The 17,448-nt window shown below is 35.6% G+C and overlaps 1 protein-coding gene across 5 annotated transcripts in view; it reads right to left on the reverse strand.

Moving 5' to 3' along the window:
* LOC102691434 (beta-galactoside alpha-2,6-sialyltransferase 1) overlaps window positions 1–12,840 on the reverse strand; it is a 51,855-nt gene extending 39,015 nt beyond the window's left edge. For 2 of the 5 annotated variants that reach the window (XR_011191399.1, XM_069197339.1), the window contains exons 1-5: window positions 11,335–12,839; window positions 6,668–6,765; window positions 6,057–6,158; window positions 3,923–4,097; window positions 119–148 (exon numbers count right to left, since the gene is read on the reverse strand). Coding sequence is in view for 4 of the 5 variants with exons in the window: in XM_069197339.1 (XP_069053440.1) it covers window positions 119–148; window positions 3,923–4,097; window positions 6,057–6,158; window positions 6,668–6,765; window positions 11,335–11,902 (973 nt within the window). In the remaining variant the exon portion in view is untranslated. Of the gene's footprint in view, window positions 1–118; window positions 149–333; window positions 2,569–3,922; window positions 4,098–6,056; window positions 6,159–6,667; window positions 6,766–11,334 lie in introns of those variants that run through there. The other 3 variants (XM_069197337.1, XM_069197340.1, XM_069197336.1) reach the window with 3 other exon arrangements.
* Between the last annotated feature and the right edge of the window lie 4,608 nt (window positions 12,841–17,448).

A 17,448-nucleotide genomic window follows, 5' to 3' on the forward strand; every position in this document is an offset into this window, starting at 1 on the left:
AGTTGATATTTAATTTAAATAAAACTCCATACTACAGTACATGCCAGACAATATACAATATTGAAGTACTAGAAAGGTATTTAAAAAACAATTTCAGACTTTCATTTAATTTGCTTACCTAAAAGTAGTATAATTCTCTGGTGCCCCCCTAGAGAGAAAAACATAAGCACAAAGCTTTCATTCTTGAGTTTAACAAGCAGTTCCACACTTTCAAAGCTATTAAACTTTCATGCCCTTCTTTTTTGGTAGCTTCTGATTGGAAAGCACCTTTAAAAACTCTCAAGGAATGGCAGTTGCTCTTCCCTGATCTTAAACAAAAACATGGCTAATTCGTTTTGTGAACCAAGTTTTATTGAACTTTCCCAACAAACAAAACAAACCGATGTAACACCTTCCTAGCCCCCACAAACACATCATCAGGGTAACCCCCTCCTCTAAAAAAATTCAATTACGTCTTTGCTCCCAGTGTGTTAATACATACATGTGTACAGTAGTTATGTCCTATTCTGATCTGAATAGGACATATTGTATAAGGACATTAAATATTATATAATTATTTTAGTTTTATTGACATAGAAAGCCAATATAACTGTTGCATATTACACAGTACCAATACTGTGTATTCAAGCCTGACACACAAATCATTAATTATAAAAGGTCATTGGCAAAATCTTACAATTTGAAAATGTTAACCACCATTTTTGTCTGTTCTGATTTACATTTGTTCTTTATATCTACAAGTATCTTCGTGAAAGTAAATTAATGGAAACAACTGCAGTATCGAGTTTTAGACCTCGTATCCTTAACCATTACATTGTTTTTTACCTTAATTTAACTATTTTTACTCAAACAGTAATGTAATAGTTGGATGGATTTCATTTTATAATAGAGGTAAATTCTATGACTGTAACTTGTAAAATATATAGAAGTGGTTCATGAGCAAATCAAATGCTTGTTAGTTTCTACCATGAACAGTTTTACAGTATGCAGATCTTGATATTCTTTATTTGTGGGAAACGTTTTATTCTATGTTAACTAAATTGCACCTATGTTCTTACTGTACCATACACTCTATACAGGAATACATAAATGCACTGTGCAAATATGCACAAATCTTTAAAGAAATACAGAGCAATTGTATTACATAAATAGTACAGCTGTGGACATCATGTGCAGACAGACATACTGTAACACAGAAACAAAGTAAGCAAAGAGACATTATTTTACACCAAAAAAAGTGTGGGAACAAACAAAACAAGTGCAGAGCATGACAGGAAGTGAAACAAATAGCAGTATCAAAAACAGGAGGCTGATGGTAACTAAAACTTTACAATTTGTTTCGTAGATGGTTGATGACAAGATATTTCCACTAACGATTGGGTGGAGAGGCTAACAGGGGGAAGTAAAAATAGGAAAGTTAAAACAAGTTTGACATCATATAATCAAACATTACCTTTCTATTGTGTATCTTGCACTTTATCTCCTACAGAGATATTATATCTCTTTTACAGAGAAATGAAGGCTGACAAATTCATGCTGTCAAAAACCAAAGGCTGTATACTGAGGACTCAAAGACTTCAAATTGTCTTCAGCAGAAGACACTAATTGAAGCCAATGACAGCCAGCGCACATACTACATCAAATATTATGGCACTGTGGTGATAGTTTCACCATCTGATGTTCAACACATTTATACAGTACATTATATAGTGCTATTATGGTAATCCACTAGATTTTTTAGTTTTTATTTATTCTAGAACATAAATATTTCAAATTATGGATTGGTGTCTTCTTCAATTTATCATGTGACTTAATCGAGCCTAGTTTTAACAGTAATAAACACATAACTACAAAATCCATTGAAATTATTCACATATTATAACAATCTATTATAATTAAATGCATCTAACCATAAATTAGTTTGTGGAGAAAATATATCAGTTTATCTAAAAGCATGTAAGAACGGTGGGTGTACTTAAATTAATTTAACAATGTTTTCCACCAAAACAGACATCTTGGTACTCTCGTACCCAAAACAAGTTAAAAACGAAAGCAAATTAAGTGGTGCCTACACAACACTTAAGCTAAGTTATTTCACAGTGTGCTCCTTAGATATGCAGTGGTGGTTAACACAACATTTCACAGATATTTAATCTTTACACACTATATAATATAAAATCCGAAACATTGAAAAACAAACCAAATACTTAATTGCTTCAGAACAGATCTTTAGTAACAGAAAGTGGACTTGTAGTACTGTATATGAATGACGCACATTTTCTCAATGCCTTGTCTGACTTTACCCTTGATGTGCTCGATTTGCTGGGGGGCAGTAGTATTGAGAGAATCCTTTTAAGGTCACCTTTCCAGAAGCCATGATGTCCTGAGAACTTCCGTGGTTCAGACGCTGAATTAAGTTCTTTTCGAACAGAAGTGGATGGTAGTATCCCATAGTACAGGCTTTATTGCGATATGTTTGGTAGTAATAACAAAAATCTGTTTTTCTGCGTGACGGCAGGAATTCATACACATTAAGTTGATCACAGAGACTCATCATTAAGACAATACCTGGAACACATGCAAAAGCAGACAGAAATTTGTCATCTAAGTTCATCCTTAAAAAACTTGAAGGAAAATGATTTAATATTTTATAAAATTAACATTGTTGGATGTATGGTATAGTCAATGTAATTAAGAAAAAGCAGTAGGCTTTTACTCCATTTTATTATCTGTACTAGTATTATATTAATCAAATCTACAGTTGCTGTTTTTATAGGAATATTTTAATGGGCACTAGGGGAACTGACAGCCCTGCAGATCTGCAGGAGGCGCAGCTCATTTCCCTCCAGTTCACAGTACTATCAACTAACTTACCAGTAGAGGCCCCTATGACCTGTAATTAGATGCACTGGGTGGTAGTTAATTAATTAGATTGTTGGCAATGAGCTAAAAGTGCACATTCTCACATGGGTGATAAATTATGTTTGGCATATATAAAAGGCATTGCAGGAGCTGCTGGGGTTGGGTTTAAGTTAGTGGCATGGTGGGGACTGTTTAAGAATCTTTTAAGTACATGGCCTGTGAAATATTGACAATAAACCCTCTTGTAGCTTACTAATTTGGTTGTGAGCATTAATGTCCTCATAACCCTGGAGCTGCTGGGTTCTCTCTAAGGCTGGACTTTGTCACACTATGATAATGGAGGAGAGCAATTTTGATTCTTTCTCATCCCGACCTTAGAGTTTCAAATGAGAAGTTTTATAACATTGCAACAATTGGAGAGAGAAACTGAGGCCACCAGAAACATTTTTAGCTTGTTAATGTTTATAATCTATGTGCTTTACAAAAGCCTAAAGATTTAGGGCAGCTATTTTTATAATTCTACTGATAAAGTTCTTTGAAGCAAGTGCAACCTGTTGCTCAACTGACAACTGCTGTTGCATAATGCTTCTTTATGTAGATGGCAGTAAATGCACAGTAATGTATATAATTTGTTTAACACAAATTAAAAATTTAAAGTTGGCTATCACTGGGCTAATGTGTAGCTCTTCCTCATCCATGGTTACTGGCCTTTTGCCTTTGAGTCAGATATTAAGAAGTGGGTTTCTCTAACAGGATAAGATTCAGTTTATCTATGTTCTTTTGTGAGATGTTCAAAATCTAAGTTGAGTCAAAATGTACAACTAGGTTAACCACTTCTCATAACATCACTGCCATGGTTATTGCCCATTTTGTAAACATTTGACATGACTTTCAAGATACTAACTTTACAAGATATTAATTCATCACAGTATTAAAATATTTATCTGCAAGAAGTTCAACCCACTTTAAAGATATCTTAAGTACTGAGTCGTCATCATTACAATTTCAGCACAATGACATACTGTAGTGTTGTTTATTGTCCTGCTCCACATTACAATACCTTGCATTCCAGAAGAAGGTGGATTAGGCTGAATCTCCTCTGCTGTGTTCTCTTGGATGACATTCCAAAGTTCCCACTGCATCTCCGGGCTTAAGATATAAAATGGCTGATCAGGATAGAGACTCCGATAAGCCTTGTATCTCTGAAAGAAGTTGTAGTCTGGTTTCTTGTACCACTGTAAACACAGAAATGATTTTAAAAATAGAGGAGACAGACTAGTCTTTAAAGATGGTACAAACAATGAGACTTTCTAACTTTGTATTTTTCAAGTATTTCCTCTGTGTTTGGCTAAATTGCCCAAACCTTGCTTTGAAATCGGAACCTTTTCTGTTCATTTCCGAATTAAAGCAAAATATACATATATATGATAATGACAAAAAATATCTACCGTCTTGAAGGCATTTTACCTTTTTTTAAATTGACAATGTTTATAATGAATTATACTTAAAGCACTTAGATTCACTATACTTATTATAAAAGCAGAATAATCCCAACATAAATGGAGTAAAATCAAAATTGCCAAATTCAGATTACTACTGGGTGAGTGAATAGTAATTGATTGGGCCCTGGACAGTAAAGGGCTAATCTTACTTGTGTCTTGGAAATGCCCGCGGGACAGAAACAACCATCATATTTCATAGTATTTCACAAAAAAAACCAAAATTGTTATAGCAAAGATTATATCTATCAAAAATACACAACCTGAGCTTCACAAAACCGTTTTCAGAACCGAAATACATCAAGGCAATCGATCACAATAACACCTTTTATCTGATTACGTACTTCAGCAAACTTCCAAAGTGCATCGATAAGTAATCAATTACCCAGCCAAAAAAACAAAAGCCAGCAAAAAAATATCTCTCTCGATTTTACCTTGTTCGAGGCATCCTTAAGACCAGAAATACAGTATATACACAAAACGCTAACCTTACTCATCCCCAGACCTGGAGGAAACTAAGAGTTATTGGCTATTGGAACTGATTTTTTTAAACTGACCGCCTCGGAACAGCTGGTCTGATTGGTGGAAAATGCTGTCAATCATTGTGTTTTCAGCCATTCAGAGCCCTTCTTTGGGAGCCTCTGGCTGCATTCTAGCTGTATTCCAGCTGTTAATTATTAACACAGCAGGTGATAATCAATCAGATTCCTATCAGTGGTCATTTTTCCACACCACTCTAGAGTTTTTTTTCCAATGCTTAACAGCAGAAAAAGGCTATTTAGTAGTGCCTTATGGCTTTTGTATAGCAATTGCAATATTTTTTATTGACGTTTCAAATTTTGGGGGGAAAATTTCATTCCAGGTCCAGTCTTCACAAAAAAAAAGTAGAATTTATTCAAATTGATCAATTCATTATCCAAGCTAGCAGACACATAGGACAAAGCCTACAAGCATTTTGAGCCTGCTGACGGGCCTAAAAATTTAAAACTGTGACCTCTGAAGACCAAAATAAAATTTAGTCTGTTTTTTTTCATGTTTGTCTGCTGAGGGGCCCATTAAGAGACGAAAGAAATTTGACTGTTCACACGCAAAGGCAAGGGGGTTAGCCGAACCAGGCTGTTGCTATGTTCTGCTGCAGAGATGTAACAAAATATTTAAGGGGAGAGACTTCCAGGCGGAAACTGGCTATAGGGGTCTAGAACAATAAAGCGTTAATCTAAACAACAAATAACAATGCAACATACCTTGACCTAATTGGCTCCAGTTCACTGTACAGTTGTTTGTTCAGTTTCGCTTAGGCTAAGATATTATTTTTGTGCATTGAAATAATAAAAAAATGAATATTCTGCTGAAAAATTAAATAAACTAAAAACTTTGTCACCCCTTTTATAAAACAATATAATTTAATTTGCATTATTTTGATATTTCCCAGTTAAATTACTATGATTCTATATTTTACCATACATTAAATAATTGATGAACTTGCTGTGCAGGCACATTTTATATTTTTAATATTAATTTGTCCGATACATTAAAGTCCATAATATTTGTATACCTTAATTTACAAAATTGAATGAGCAAATTTAGCTAAGTTGTCACAAAGTAGCTAAACTGGTTTTAGCAAAAGAAAAGATATGAAACTATAGAGCGTCTGCAGAGATGATTAGGTTTTCTCAAAATGAATTCGATACTTACCTCATAGAGGTCTTTGGAATAAGGAGCTGGGTCCCACATAAGCAGTACTCCAGTTTTGTAAAGAGGGTCAGTAAGAAACTTGTGTTTTTCAGACACCACAAGCTTTGAAAAGAGAGAGATTTTTTTGTGACAAACGGTATCACCAATGATTTTCATACTGCTTAATTTGATATTAGAATTAGATGATTTTACGTTGCCCAAATTTCATTTTCATCCCATATGAGTGTCCTTTGACTAAGGAAGATGACAAATTCTTATTATATAGACCATTCAAAGCACACTGACAACAGGAACAAAACATTCTTTGATTTACCAAAAAGTCATCTGGATAATACAGACTAGCACATACTGTAACAGCTAGTCAATTTCTCTGTTGAGTTTGGTATTGTATGCTGACAGTGGTGACTTGTGGTGACTTGTAGGATTACAGACATTTTGTTAGATAATTTCTAAAGACTTTTTATGAGAACCGGTGTAGTAATATAAGGCTCTGTTGCAGTTTGTGTTTTGCAAGCGAAGACTTATGATGTTACAATAAACAAAAGCATCATTTAACATTGCTGGCATAGATCAAGATGTATGTAAAGCAGCTTCAATATTCAAGTCTCTACCTGAGAGTTTAATAAGCGAAGAGTGGTTTTCTGTCCAACATCTATACTATAGCCTTCAGTTGGAGCAGCATTAAACCGCAAAACTGCATCATGGCTATCTAAAAGTAAAAAGAAAAAGGTTAGGCCTACTTTACTACTGCTTTACTACTTTACACCACTATTTTATAAATGTACATAGGAAAAAGAACTTATAAAACCATCACACCTGCACATGCACATAAAATATGTTTTCTGGAAGTTTAAACAAATCCTAATAATTGGCTTCATTACTCTGCTCTCCTCCCCGCTGAGAGCTGGTGTGTGGTGAGAGTACTGGCGCATCATCCAGGTGGATGCTGCACATTGGTGGTGGTGGAGGGGAGTCCCCATGACCTGTAAAGCGCTTTGAGAGGAGTGTCCGGAAAAGCGCTATATAAGTGTAAGCAATTATTATAATTAATTATAATAATATCTGTTCATCCCAGAAGCCAAAAATGACAAGCCAAGGAGAAGTAACATGCTTGGAGCAGAAGCTATTCTGCTCTTTCGCTACCTGGACCAAATGAAAACCAGAGTCTTTTGGAGCTCCACATGGCTCAATGTACACTGGAGAAAAAAGCTTGTGAAAACATCCTTATCCAGTTGCTGGAATTTTCAGAGTAAATCTCATTCACATGAAAAACAGTGAAATCTGCAAAAATTCCATACCCACTAAGTAATGTAAACAACAATTCACATCAGAATAGTTAAAAAGGTCACAATATCACATCTTGAACAGTAAAGATGGTGAGGGCACCTAACTATCCAAAATCCTCAAAGCCATTAACAAAGTCAACCCAGTGGACTTTCAAGAACTGTAAGAATTCACATTCATGGGAGACTGAAGGACTGTAAATTTTTGTGATCAAAAACAACTTTGAGCCAGGGAAGAGGGTCATTGTGTTCTTAAGCAGAGTGTGTATGCAGGCTGTTGAAAGGAACGGAGGTAAAAAACCGCCATGACAGCACATCTGCACGAGTGCAGGAAATCAGGATGGAGAGAATCTGGATGTTCTCAGGGGACTGAGCTACAAGTTCAGCTGAAGAAAGGAAACAAAGTGTTGTTTAAAACAGCTCATAAGTACAGATGTGCTAGACTGTAACCATGAATATATTTAACCAGTGAGTTTGATGGTTAACCATGAGATAACTGCAATGAAAACAAATGATTTACAGATATTTATCTTTATTTATATTATTTATATTTATTTGTGCTCGTTCTCTCAGTGTACGTGTAGGAGACAACAACGATTAAAAAAGTGGAAGAAGTATCATCCAGTATACAATATAAAACGACATACACTATACGATATACAGTATAGAAAACAATATACAATAGTAAATTTACAGTAAATGTATGTTGTGCAAAAAATACAACATTCAGCAGTCAGTGGTATTGGGTAGTAGCCAGCTTGGATTCAGCTGTTATTCATTATACTTACTGTACAGCTTGGGGACAAACAACTACTAAACCTGGTGGTCTGTGTTTTTATGTAGATTCTAAATTATAGTTCACAGTTGATGATAAAGAAGCAATTGCTTTTTCTCAGTTCCTTCTTCATTTGAATGACTGTTGAGGTCCCCAGACCGCCCTAAAAATTGACATAATATATTTGTGACTTACCCATGTATTTTCTGTTAATTGAAAAAAAAAAAATAAACAAATATTGGCATACTGTATTATGTGCAAGGGTGTTAACTTCTTCCATAAGCTTTTTTGTAAAGAAGCCCCACTGGTCTTAGTTTTAAATGCATTTCCATGTCTTTTCTGTTTGTGTTCTCCGGCTCACGTTTCATTCTTCATACTGAAGAAGTCCATTGGGTTTACTGTGTCCGAATTCAGAGTACTCGAATCAAGTCCCCTTCTCTTTCAAGCAAAAATATTTGGTTCTTATAATCTATCAGCGTTACATAGTCTTTTCGTTATATAGCATTTGTCTGGTCACACATCTTCAGCCCAGTTCCAGAGCAGCAATCCCTATTTCAGTAGTTCAGTTAGATCCTAATAAATTCAATAAAGGGACGAGACAAATAGAGAGTATTTGATGTCACTTGCTTATCTGAGGAAATGGCAGCCTAGCTGTAAGGATGTGGTTAACGACATCCTTACTATGGTGACAATTGAGCCAGAGAGCATTGCCACAAGAGAGATATGTGAAGGGAAGTCCTAGGTGTAAGACTTATGTGGATGCAGATGTTTGCGAGATTAGGATCTAAACTTCCTCAGGAACTTCTGTTATAAACTCCATACTGTGTGCAGATCGAGGCTGTACACAATATTCTTAATGAGATCTTAATAATGCATGGTATAATTTTAAAACTTAAATTCAAATGTTTTATCTATATACCTTACATTTTCTTTGTCTTTTTATTTCTTCTTCGCACTGTCTAGGTAAGGAAAATATTGTATGCATCAGTATAAACATCTTAAATAATTTCCATGAGAATTCTTTGGGTTTAGTGTTTCTCATCTTGAATTTATCATGTATATTTTTCTAATATTTTATCTATACAATATTCTCACCTTGCTAACATTAAATGTCATCTACAAAGTGTTTCTGAATTCCTGAATTCCTTTTTTGATTTTGTTTTACCATTTCTGAAGTATTTGCTACTCCTGGTATCAAGTGCAAGTCCAATTACAGTTTATTAACCACACCAAAGTCTAGTTTATTCATACTAATTAGGAAGAGGAGTGGTGCTTACACAAATCCTTATGGTTCTGCAATACTATTACCACCCCACATCTGAACATTCTCACTTTATCAACAATCTCTGTTTTTTGTCTATTAACCAGTTCTGAATGTACCTAAAGTAATGCATCTGGAAATTCTAGTTTCATGCAAAACATGTTCATACTGTGTGCATTCAGGCATTCATGGATAGTTCAGATTCATGCAAAGCAACATGTGTTTGTTCCTTCAGTTACTGTGTATTCATACCAACAAAATGAAAGTATTTAAAAAAGAGAACTCATGACAAGTCCTACATACAGAACAACATAGGAACATCCTTTTCATACTTCTCACCTTTACATTAGTGTCAATGTGCCAGTACAACAGGTTGAGCAAGATCAAATAAACTTACATTTTAATTTTAATTTAAAAAACCCTGAATGCTCATCACATTAGCATATGATCAGAATGTTTTTGATCACTATGTGTAGTGCACATTTTGTTTAGTGATTTTAATGAGTATAATTTACTTGAATGCCTAAATCTCTCCATTGTTAATGCTTTTACATGCACTGGCTGATGTTAGGCTCTAAACACTTAATAGTTACCACCTCCTACATTATGTCTTGCTCATTCTGAACATTCATTTTTACAACAGGGAATATTAAAAGTGACACAGAGTTCATCACATCTGTTTTTTTGTTGTTGTATTTTTTAACCTTGTGGAAAAATAATTGACTGTATCTCTAGGAATTAACTTGAGGACTGCATGGTGGCATAATGGTTAACATTGCTGCCTTGCAGCACCAGGTTCAATTCCAAACCTGGGAGGCTATCTGTGAGGAGTTTGTATGTTCTCCCAGTGTTTGTGTGGGTTTTCTCCCACAGTTGGAAAACATACTGTTAGGTTAACTGGCCCTGGTGGGGATGTGTGTGTGTTTGTGTGTGCTGTGTGATGAACTGGCGTCCCATTCAAAGTAAACCTTGTACCTGTTTTTTGTCAGGATAGGCTCCAGTTTCCTCATGACGATGAAGTAGTTTGAAAATGGATGGCTGGCTGAGGAGGCATTACTTTACACAAAGGGTTGCGGAGTGTGGAACAATTTACCCAGTCATTTTGACAATACCCAGGCTTCTTCCAAGAAGAGTCTGGATGATACTTGTTTACCTCCGCTACAAGGAACCAAACAGCAGGATAGCCTCCTCTCCTTTCTTATTTTCTAAAGCATTGAGCATTTTGCTTTTTACAAACTTCTAGTGTTGGAAAATGACTATTTCTTTCCCAGTTGTAATATTACTAAACCTTGGTAGTATAGAGTTAGTGTACAAGACCCTTTTGAATAAAAATACTGTAAAAAAAAATTAAAAAAAACAATCACAAAAAATATAAAACAAGAATCACAAAAAATAAGTCAGAGTTGTTCATAAATATTTACCACTAAAAGAAGAAACGTAAAATAGAGCAGACGATGTTGGTTGCACTTTTTCACACCACATTAATAGTATGTCAATTAATTGACATCCAAAATATTTAAAAAAATCAGAGAAGGAGTTAATTTGAACCGCATAATACATACATCATGGTACATAAGCAGGTTTTTTTTCACTTATGAAATACCTTGTTTGTACTTGTCCTGTATTCGGAGAGGACAGTTATTTCAAATTCAAAATTTAACGTAGACGAACCCTCGTGCAAGTTGACAGTTGCAGGCACAGTGACCATGGAGAATGAGCTGCCTTAGATCAATACGCTTGTCCGTACGATGTTGTTTGCATAGTAACTGTCTTTCTTCGATTAAGAGGAAATAAGACCCTTTATCGGAACACAATATCGCGCCTAACAACAGGATCATTAAACACCTATTTCGGCACCTCATCTTCTTATCCTCGGGAACAGCATAGGGACAAAAATAACTTTGACTGTGACAGCCTCCTATGATGTTAAAAAAAAAACATAACTTGGGAACTACTTACCGATTTCCTCCCCAAGCTTTGAGTTTCTCAGGGACGCTGATGACATTACTACGGCACAACTCTTAAACGGTCCCAGCCTTTCTCTCGGGTTGTCCTTCGGCAAGTACTTCTCCCACGCCTCCCTTGTGAAAGGTCCATCGCCAGCTTTTATCGTTTTCACAGGAACACGGGTCTTAAGTTGGCACAGGAGCTCCCTGTGATTCAACCTGTATTTTTTTCTTCTTAGGAAAAGGAAAGTGACATTGAACTTGTTTACCCTCTTGAAATTCGCCACCGCCTTTTTTTGGTCTGAAGCAAGTTTTGCGCTGTTTTCACCCCAGACAGGCCAGTGCCACTCCATTGTTCTCAAAGGTTCTCCAGTTGTAGTGAGCTCGGGGGAAGACGTAGTGCTGATCCTTGGCGCGGTATCCTGCTTATTTTCCATAAATCTGGTGGAATTTGCACTCGGGCATTTGAAAAAACGGGTATTCAGTATAGACTGCAAATATATGCATGCAATAAGGCAGAGTAAAAACATACATAACGCAAAGCGGTTAAATTGCGTTCGTGCTCTAGAACTGTGCTTCATCTGCGCCTAGAAAAAAAAGAAAATAAGTTGTAGCTAACTTTAACTTCCCTTTCTGGCGCGCCATAAACCAACTCCTGCAATAGTCACGATGTTAATAATTCGCCGTCTAAACTATTTCTTTCCATGTTTGCCGCATTTATCTTGTTTTTTTTTTTTGCGTCGCTTCCTATGTAGTACGCTACTGAATTTGAGAAAAAAAACCGAGCGATGCTGTGTAAACCTCTAAAACGACACTTCTGCTTTGAGAGTTACCAAATGATGACATGATGACGTCATCTTACTGTACTTCATTAGCCCAGTCTTTTATTTAAAAAAAACAACCCAGTTATGTCGGCTTTTATAGCATTCAGGTGAAGGAAACTTGTTTCTCGCAAACTCCGTTACCCCTTTTTGAAATAATGCGAATAGCATCTCTCCTTAACTACAATTGTTGGATTTTGAAAATTAAATAAAAAAAGTGCAGCAGTATTTTAATTAGGCTCTTGACAGCCAGCAACGTACCCTATTCTCTTCTGTTACGTACTTCGACAATAGTAGATCTACATACTGTACATTGAAAACGAAGTAGAAGGTAATTCGCAATATTCAGAAATTAATTTTCATAGGGGAGTGATATAGCCTACCCTTTCATTTATATATCAATGGGAGGTAACCTAAAGTCTGTTAAATGATGTATAAACACAAGCAGATTGTTTAAATTACCATGCTGTAAGACCTAGCTCGTGTTTATGTAGCTAGTTTTTTTCGCTTGGTACTCCACCTCTAAACCTTTTTAGTCGTTACCACTATTCCTGGTGTCGGTTTCTAAAAGAATCGATGTCTGTTCCGATTCATTGGATTCTACACGGATATTAAAAAGATAATTACCTTATTGAGTTCATATATATGGATTCCCCTCTGCTACTTACATTTTTCTGGCAAAAACAGGAAACCTCATGCGTAAGGCGTCGCGAAATACACAATGGCCGTTCTATATCGTGGAATTGACACCAATTGCGTCTGCATTCATAACTTAGTGTTTAAAATTCAACAACGTAAACGTAAATCACTTTCTTTTACTTCTAAGTCCCTTAATTATCATTTAGCACAGCTTTCTTACCACTTAGACTACTTTTTGATATCATCCTTAGACAAAGCAGGAACTTGTACTTTCTAATGACATTACAAGTGGAAAGATTACAGATTTTAATTTTGTGATACATTTTAGAAATGTTTCATCTATGCAAACACCACTAAACTATTCTCGATTGTATTTCTGAATGTTATGTTACACTTAGTTCATTGTTTTGAATACATCTAATTAAGAAGGTGTGTTAGCATAAACTATTAGTAATCAATAATATTTAATTTAGCACTGTAATAAATTGTTGCACTTCTCCCCACATCCTGTAAAAATATAATTCCATTGTTCAAATATACATTAAATCTGACTATCATAAAATAAGTTAAATACAAAATTAAAGAAAAAATAGGGTAAAATATAATTCAAAATATTTTGCTAACAATGTTAACTGTTTATAAAAATAAAATGTATTAACTAAGGAATAGGATGGCACAGTTGTTAGTATGTTTTTTATTTTGTTTCTTTTTCATAAATACAACAGTGGTACCAGATGTCTCGGTGGCTTTCAAAATTAAACTATGAATGCAAAAGATAACTAAGATATCCATCCATTTCTAATGGTGGCGAAGTGGTTAGCATTGCTATCTTACACCACTGGGGCCCTAGGTTCAATTATTGCCATCCTGTGTGTGTGGAGTTTGCATCTTTTCTCTGGGTTCTGTGGTTTTTCTCCATATGTGTGATATGATTCCCTCTTGCACTCCAAAACATACTGGTAGGTTAATTGGCTTACGGGAAAACTGGCCCTGGTGTGTGTGTGTTTGTGTCTGTTTGTCTGTCCTGTGATGGACTGGCGCTATGTCCAGGGTGTATTCTGCCTTGCATCAGTTGCTTACTGGGATAGGCTCCAAATCCTCTGTACTGGATAAAGAGATTAGAAAATGGATGGAAGTAAAGACACTGTGTGGATGGAACTACAGTATACAGTGTTAGAAACCCACTATGAGATGGCAGCATCTCACTGAGGATAAATGATTTTATAGTTCTGGCTTAAGGAAATAGCCTTTCCATCTATCAGTAATAAGGATGACTTCCCTTCACTTATGTTGATCTACGAGAACTTGTCCTGTTCACTCTTTCCCGCGCTGTCTGTCTGTCCATCACTGATGGAGAAGGACCGCCAGTTTTCTATTAGTATTACACGTTCATTCATCACAATCTATGTGGTACTGTCAGTTGTGCTCTGATAACAAATAATATTCTGTTATACAATTGTGCACTAACACTTTGGCCTTATATGTAATTTTTATTATATTCATTAGGAATTTGGGGCTCTTGGTAGTTATCTTCGGAAAACAGGGGGATTATATTCGTGTTACGGTATTCTTGCGCAATACAGCCATAACCCATTAGGAATTCGTTACCTATTAAAGTGTTATCAATTACTTTTAGTCGAATAATAAAATAAATACAACACTAGGTATTGGAAAACACTGCAGATGTGTACCTAATAAATGTTAAAGGTATTTTATTAATTAAAAAACATTTTAAATCCAGAGGTGTACTGTATACTACTACTGGGCTGGTTAGTGGCTTGAAATATATTCCTGGAACTACATGAATGGCCAAGGTTTATAGCTTACGCAGTATATAATATCACATCTCCCAACTAAATTAAAAGGGAAATTAAACCTGCACTGGAGTGTTAGTTAACATCTCAAATGTAAATTAACTGCCAGATTACCCTAGGGTGAGTCCAACATTTTTTTATCGATTGTCATCATCGACAACAACTACAGTATAATGTGCAGCATATATCAGAAAGCAAATCTTTTGTTCAGTCAAAGCTGAATAGCTCCTCACACTCTGCACAAAACTCATGTCTGAATTGACATGCTGAATCATGTGAGCACAGAATGAAAAAAGTTCAAATCAATGTTACACCCCGTTTATTATGTGAATCCTCCATTATTTGTTGGATATACCCTTTTGCACGTATGCAGGTGCTTGTGTAAAGCTCTTCGGTGTAATTCGTATGACTTTAATGGGGGGGGAGACGATAAATTTGCCTTTAAGATGTTAAATATAGCCACCACTTAACAGCAACCCTCCACTGTTGAGGGCGGATGCACTCCATTTCCTCTGGGAGTCTAAAATGAAATGGTAGCTGGGAGGGTTTGACATTTTCAGATTGTGTAAAATTATATTGCAGTTAAAAAAATAACAAATAAGGACTATAAAAAAACAACTCATATTAAGGCAATGAATAATGGAAAAGGTAAAAATATAATGGCATTGATGACCTGCTAGCTACAGAAACAAAGATTTATTCTCGTCTTCATCTTCAGAACAATGTGTGAAATATATTAAAACGGTAAAGAGAATGTTTGCCATGTAGTATTTTAAGGTTTGTTAAATGGTACATTGCCCCTGTAAGATCTCATTTAGAATATTGTGTACAATTTATCATGTTACAAATAAAATGCTGCTGTTCTGGAATCAGTTCAGAGATGAAGCAACTTGATTGTTTCCCAGGATTAAAGGAATGCCTCCCTTTGACAGGCCAAAAGTTCTGAAACGTTTTTGTCCTAAAAGGAAAAAGGATACGAGGCAGTCTGATTCAAGCATTCAAAAGCCTAAAAGGCATTAGGCAAGTGAACCCAGTGGATTTCTTCTGAGCCAGCAGTGGAACACAAACCTACAGGGAAGTGCATTTAGACCTCAGATCATGAGGCACATTTTTAAACACAGTTTAAAAGGGCTGTGGGAATCTTGAACAAAACAAACTACCCACATGTATTGCTCAAGTTAAACCCCTGGCTTCCTCATCCTCAGATCAATCTGCTGCTAGCAACAAGTTCATCAAAGTTGACCAGCTAGCTCTTGTTTGTAATCAGTCTTATGTTCTTTATATTCTTATTTATTTCCCCTCGTTATGCACAGTTGCCGCATCCTTTAGAGGGTCTTGTTAAGATGGAGACTCATCCAGTAAACAGAGTGGAACTGCACCCTGGATGGGACACCTGTCCATTGTTGGGCACACAGATACTCAAATAATCTGTACAGGGACAAGTCCTTGCTGGTTAAAAAAAAATTACAGTTAAGAAGTTCCAAAAAAAAATTATCTTAACTGAAGATTGAAAGATCCGCCAGAAGTTTGCTTTTTCCCTGAAGCAAAGAATGTTTATGTTGCAGATTGGTTCAGGTATAGAAAACTGTGAAATCATGGACTAAGTAAATTTCATTCCAGGGTGTTTAATCAAGATGGGCAACTATACACAAGGGTCTATTACAATTAGGAACATATAGAACAGAAAACAGGAGACACTTGTTTAAAAAAGGGTCATGGGAGTCTGAAACTATCTCCCTAGGCTGTTGTTCACGCCATGAGATGACGTTAGCGTTAGATGGAATTCTTGGTCTCTAAGCTACTAACAGCTAAAGGATCATGATTCACCACGTGGCTTGTTTTTTATATAAGTGTTTTAAATAATCTAGGCTTTTAGACTGCTAAGGGAAAAAAATTGATGTAGGAGTAAAAGTTATAAAATTTCTAAAAATGCTATTTGAAAATGAAGAAAGACTGGATTAATCGTATTTAGTAATCGGTAGTTTAATTCCCAATATTCATTCCTTTGTGTGAGATCTTTAAGTTGGAAAAAGAGTTCAAGGGTTGCGTTGTGACCAGTCCCTCAATGTCTGCCTTGTCAGTGGTCTCTTTACTCCACTGATGTTTATATATTTAGAACCACACATTAATTTTCACAAGATAAAAATGTTAAATATACAGTGTATATACATCTAGCTAAAAAATAATGTTTTTAAGGTGCACAAATCAGTAAAATATCAAATGATATCAATGACTTTTTGGTTTGTCACACATGCATTTAATCTATTATATGTATTACTGATAAAGTACTATTTTGCAAACTAAAGACCATGTTTCCATAGAAAGGAAGAGGAAGCTGCATGAGAAGTCCAAGCATAAAGGATATTTTACAAGTTGTTAAAGACGTCCAGTGAAAATAATTAGCCAATGTCAATTTAGGCTCAAACCGTTCTGACAGTATGAGAGGCACGATATGAAAAAGATGATAAGCTGTGTTTGAATGCAGACCACACAGCACATCACAATGAATGCATTAGAATTGCAGGTGCTTTCAGAGATAGCTTCATTTTCAGCTTTGAACTTGTCTCGTGTAAGAAAAAGGTTGCAATACATTCTTAGAGTAAATGGATAATTATATGAAATCAATGTCAAACAAAGTTATATATAGACAGGTGTGCAAAGTAAAGCTTAATCTGCTTGCTTCACTGAATCCAGTGTGTTATATTTTATCTAAATAAAGTGTTTAATGAAAAGGGGAGTGGACAGCAGGAGTTAAGTACATCGGACTGGGGGTAATGGGAGCAGGAGAATCTGGATGGTGCCCTTTTAAATTAAAGAATCTGGATGGTGCCCATTTTGGCAGGGATAAATATA

Source organism: Lepisosteus oculatus, chromosome 13 (genome assembly GCF_040954835.1).
Source record: "Lepisosteus oculatus isolate fLepOcu1 chromosome 13, fLepOcu1.hap2, whole genome shotgun sequence".
NCBI classification, from domain to species: domain Eukaryota; kingdom Metazoa; phylum Chordata; class Actinopteri; order Semionotiformes; family Lepisosteidae; genus Lepisosteus; species Lepisosteus oculatus.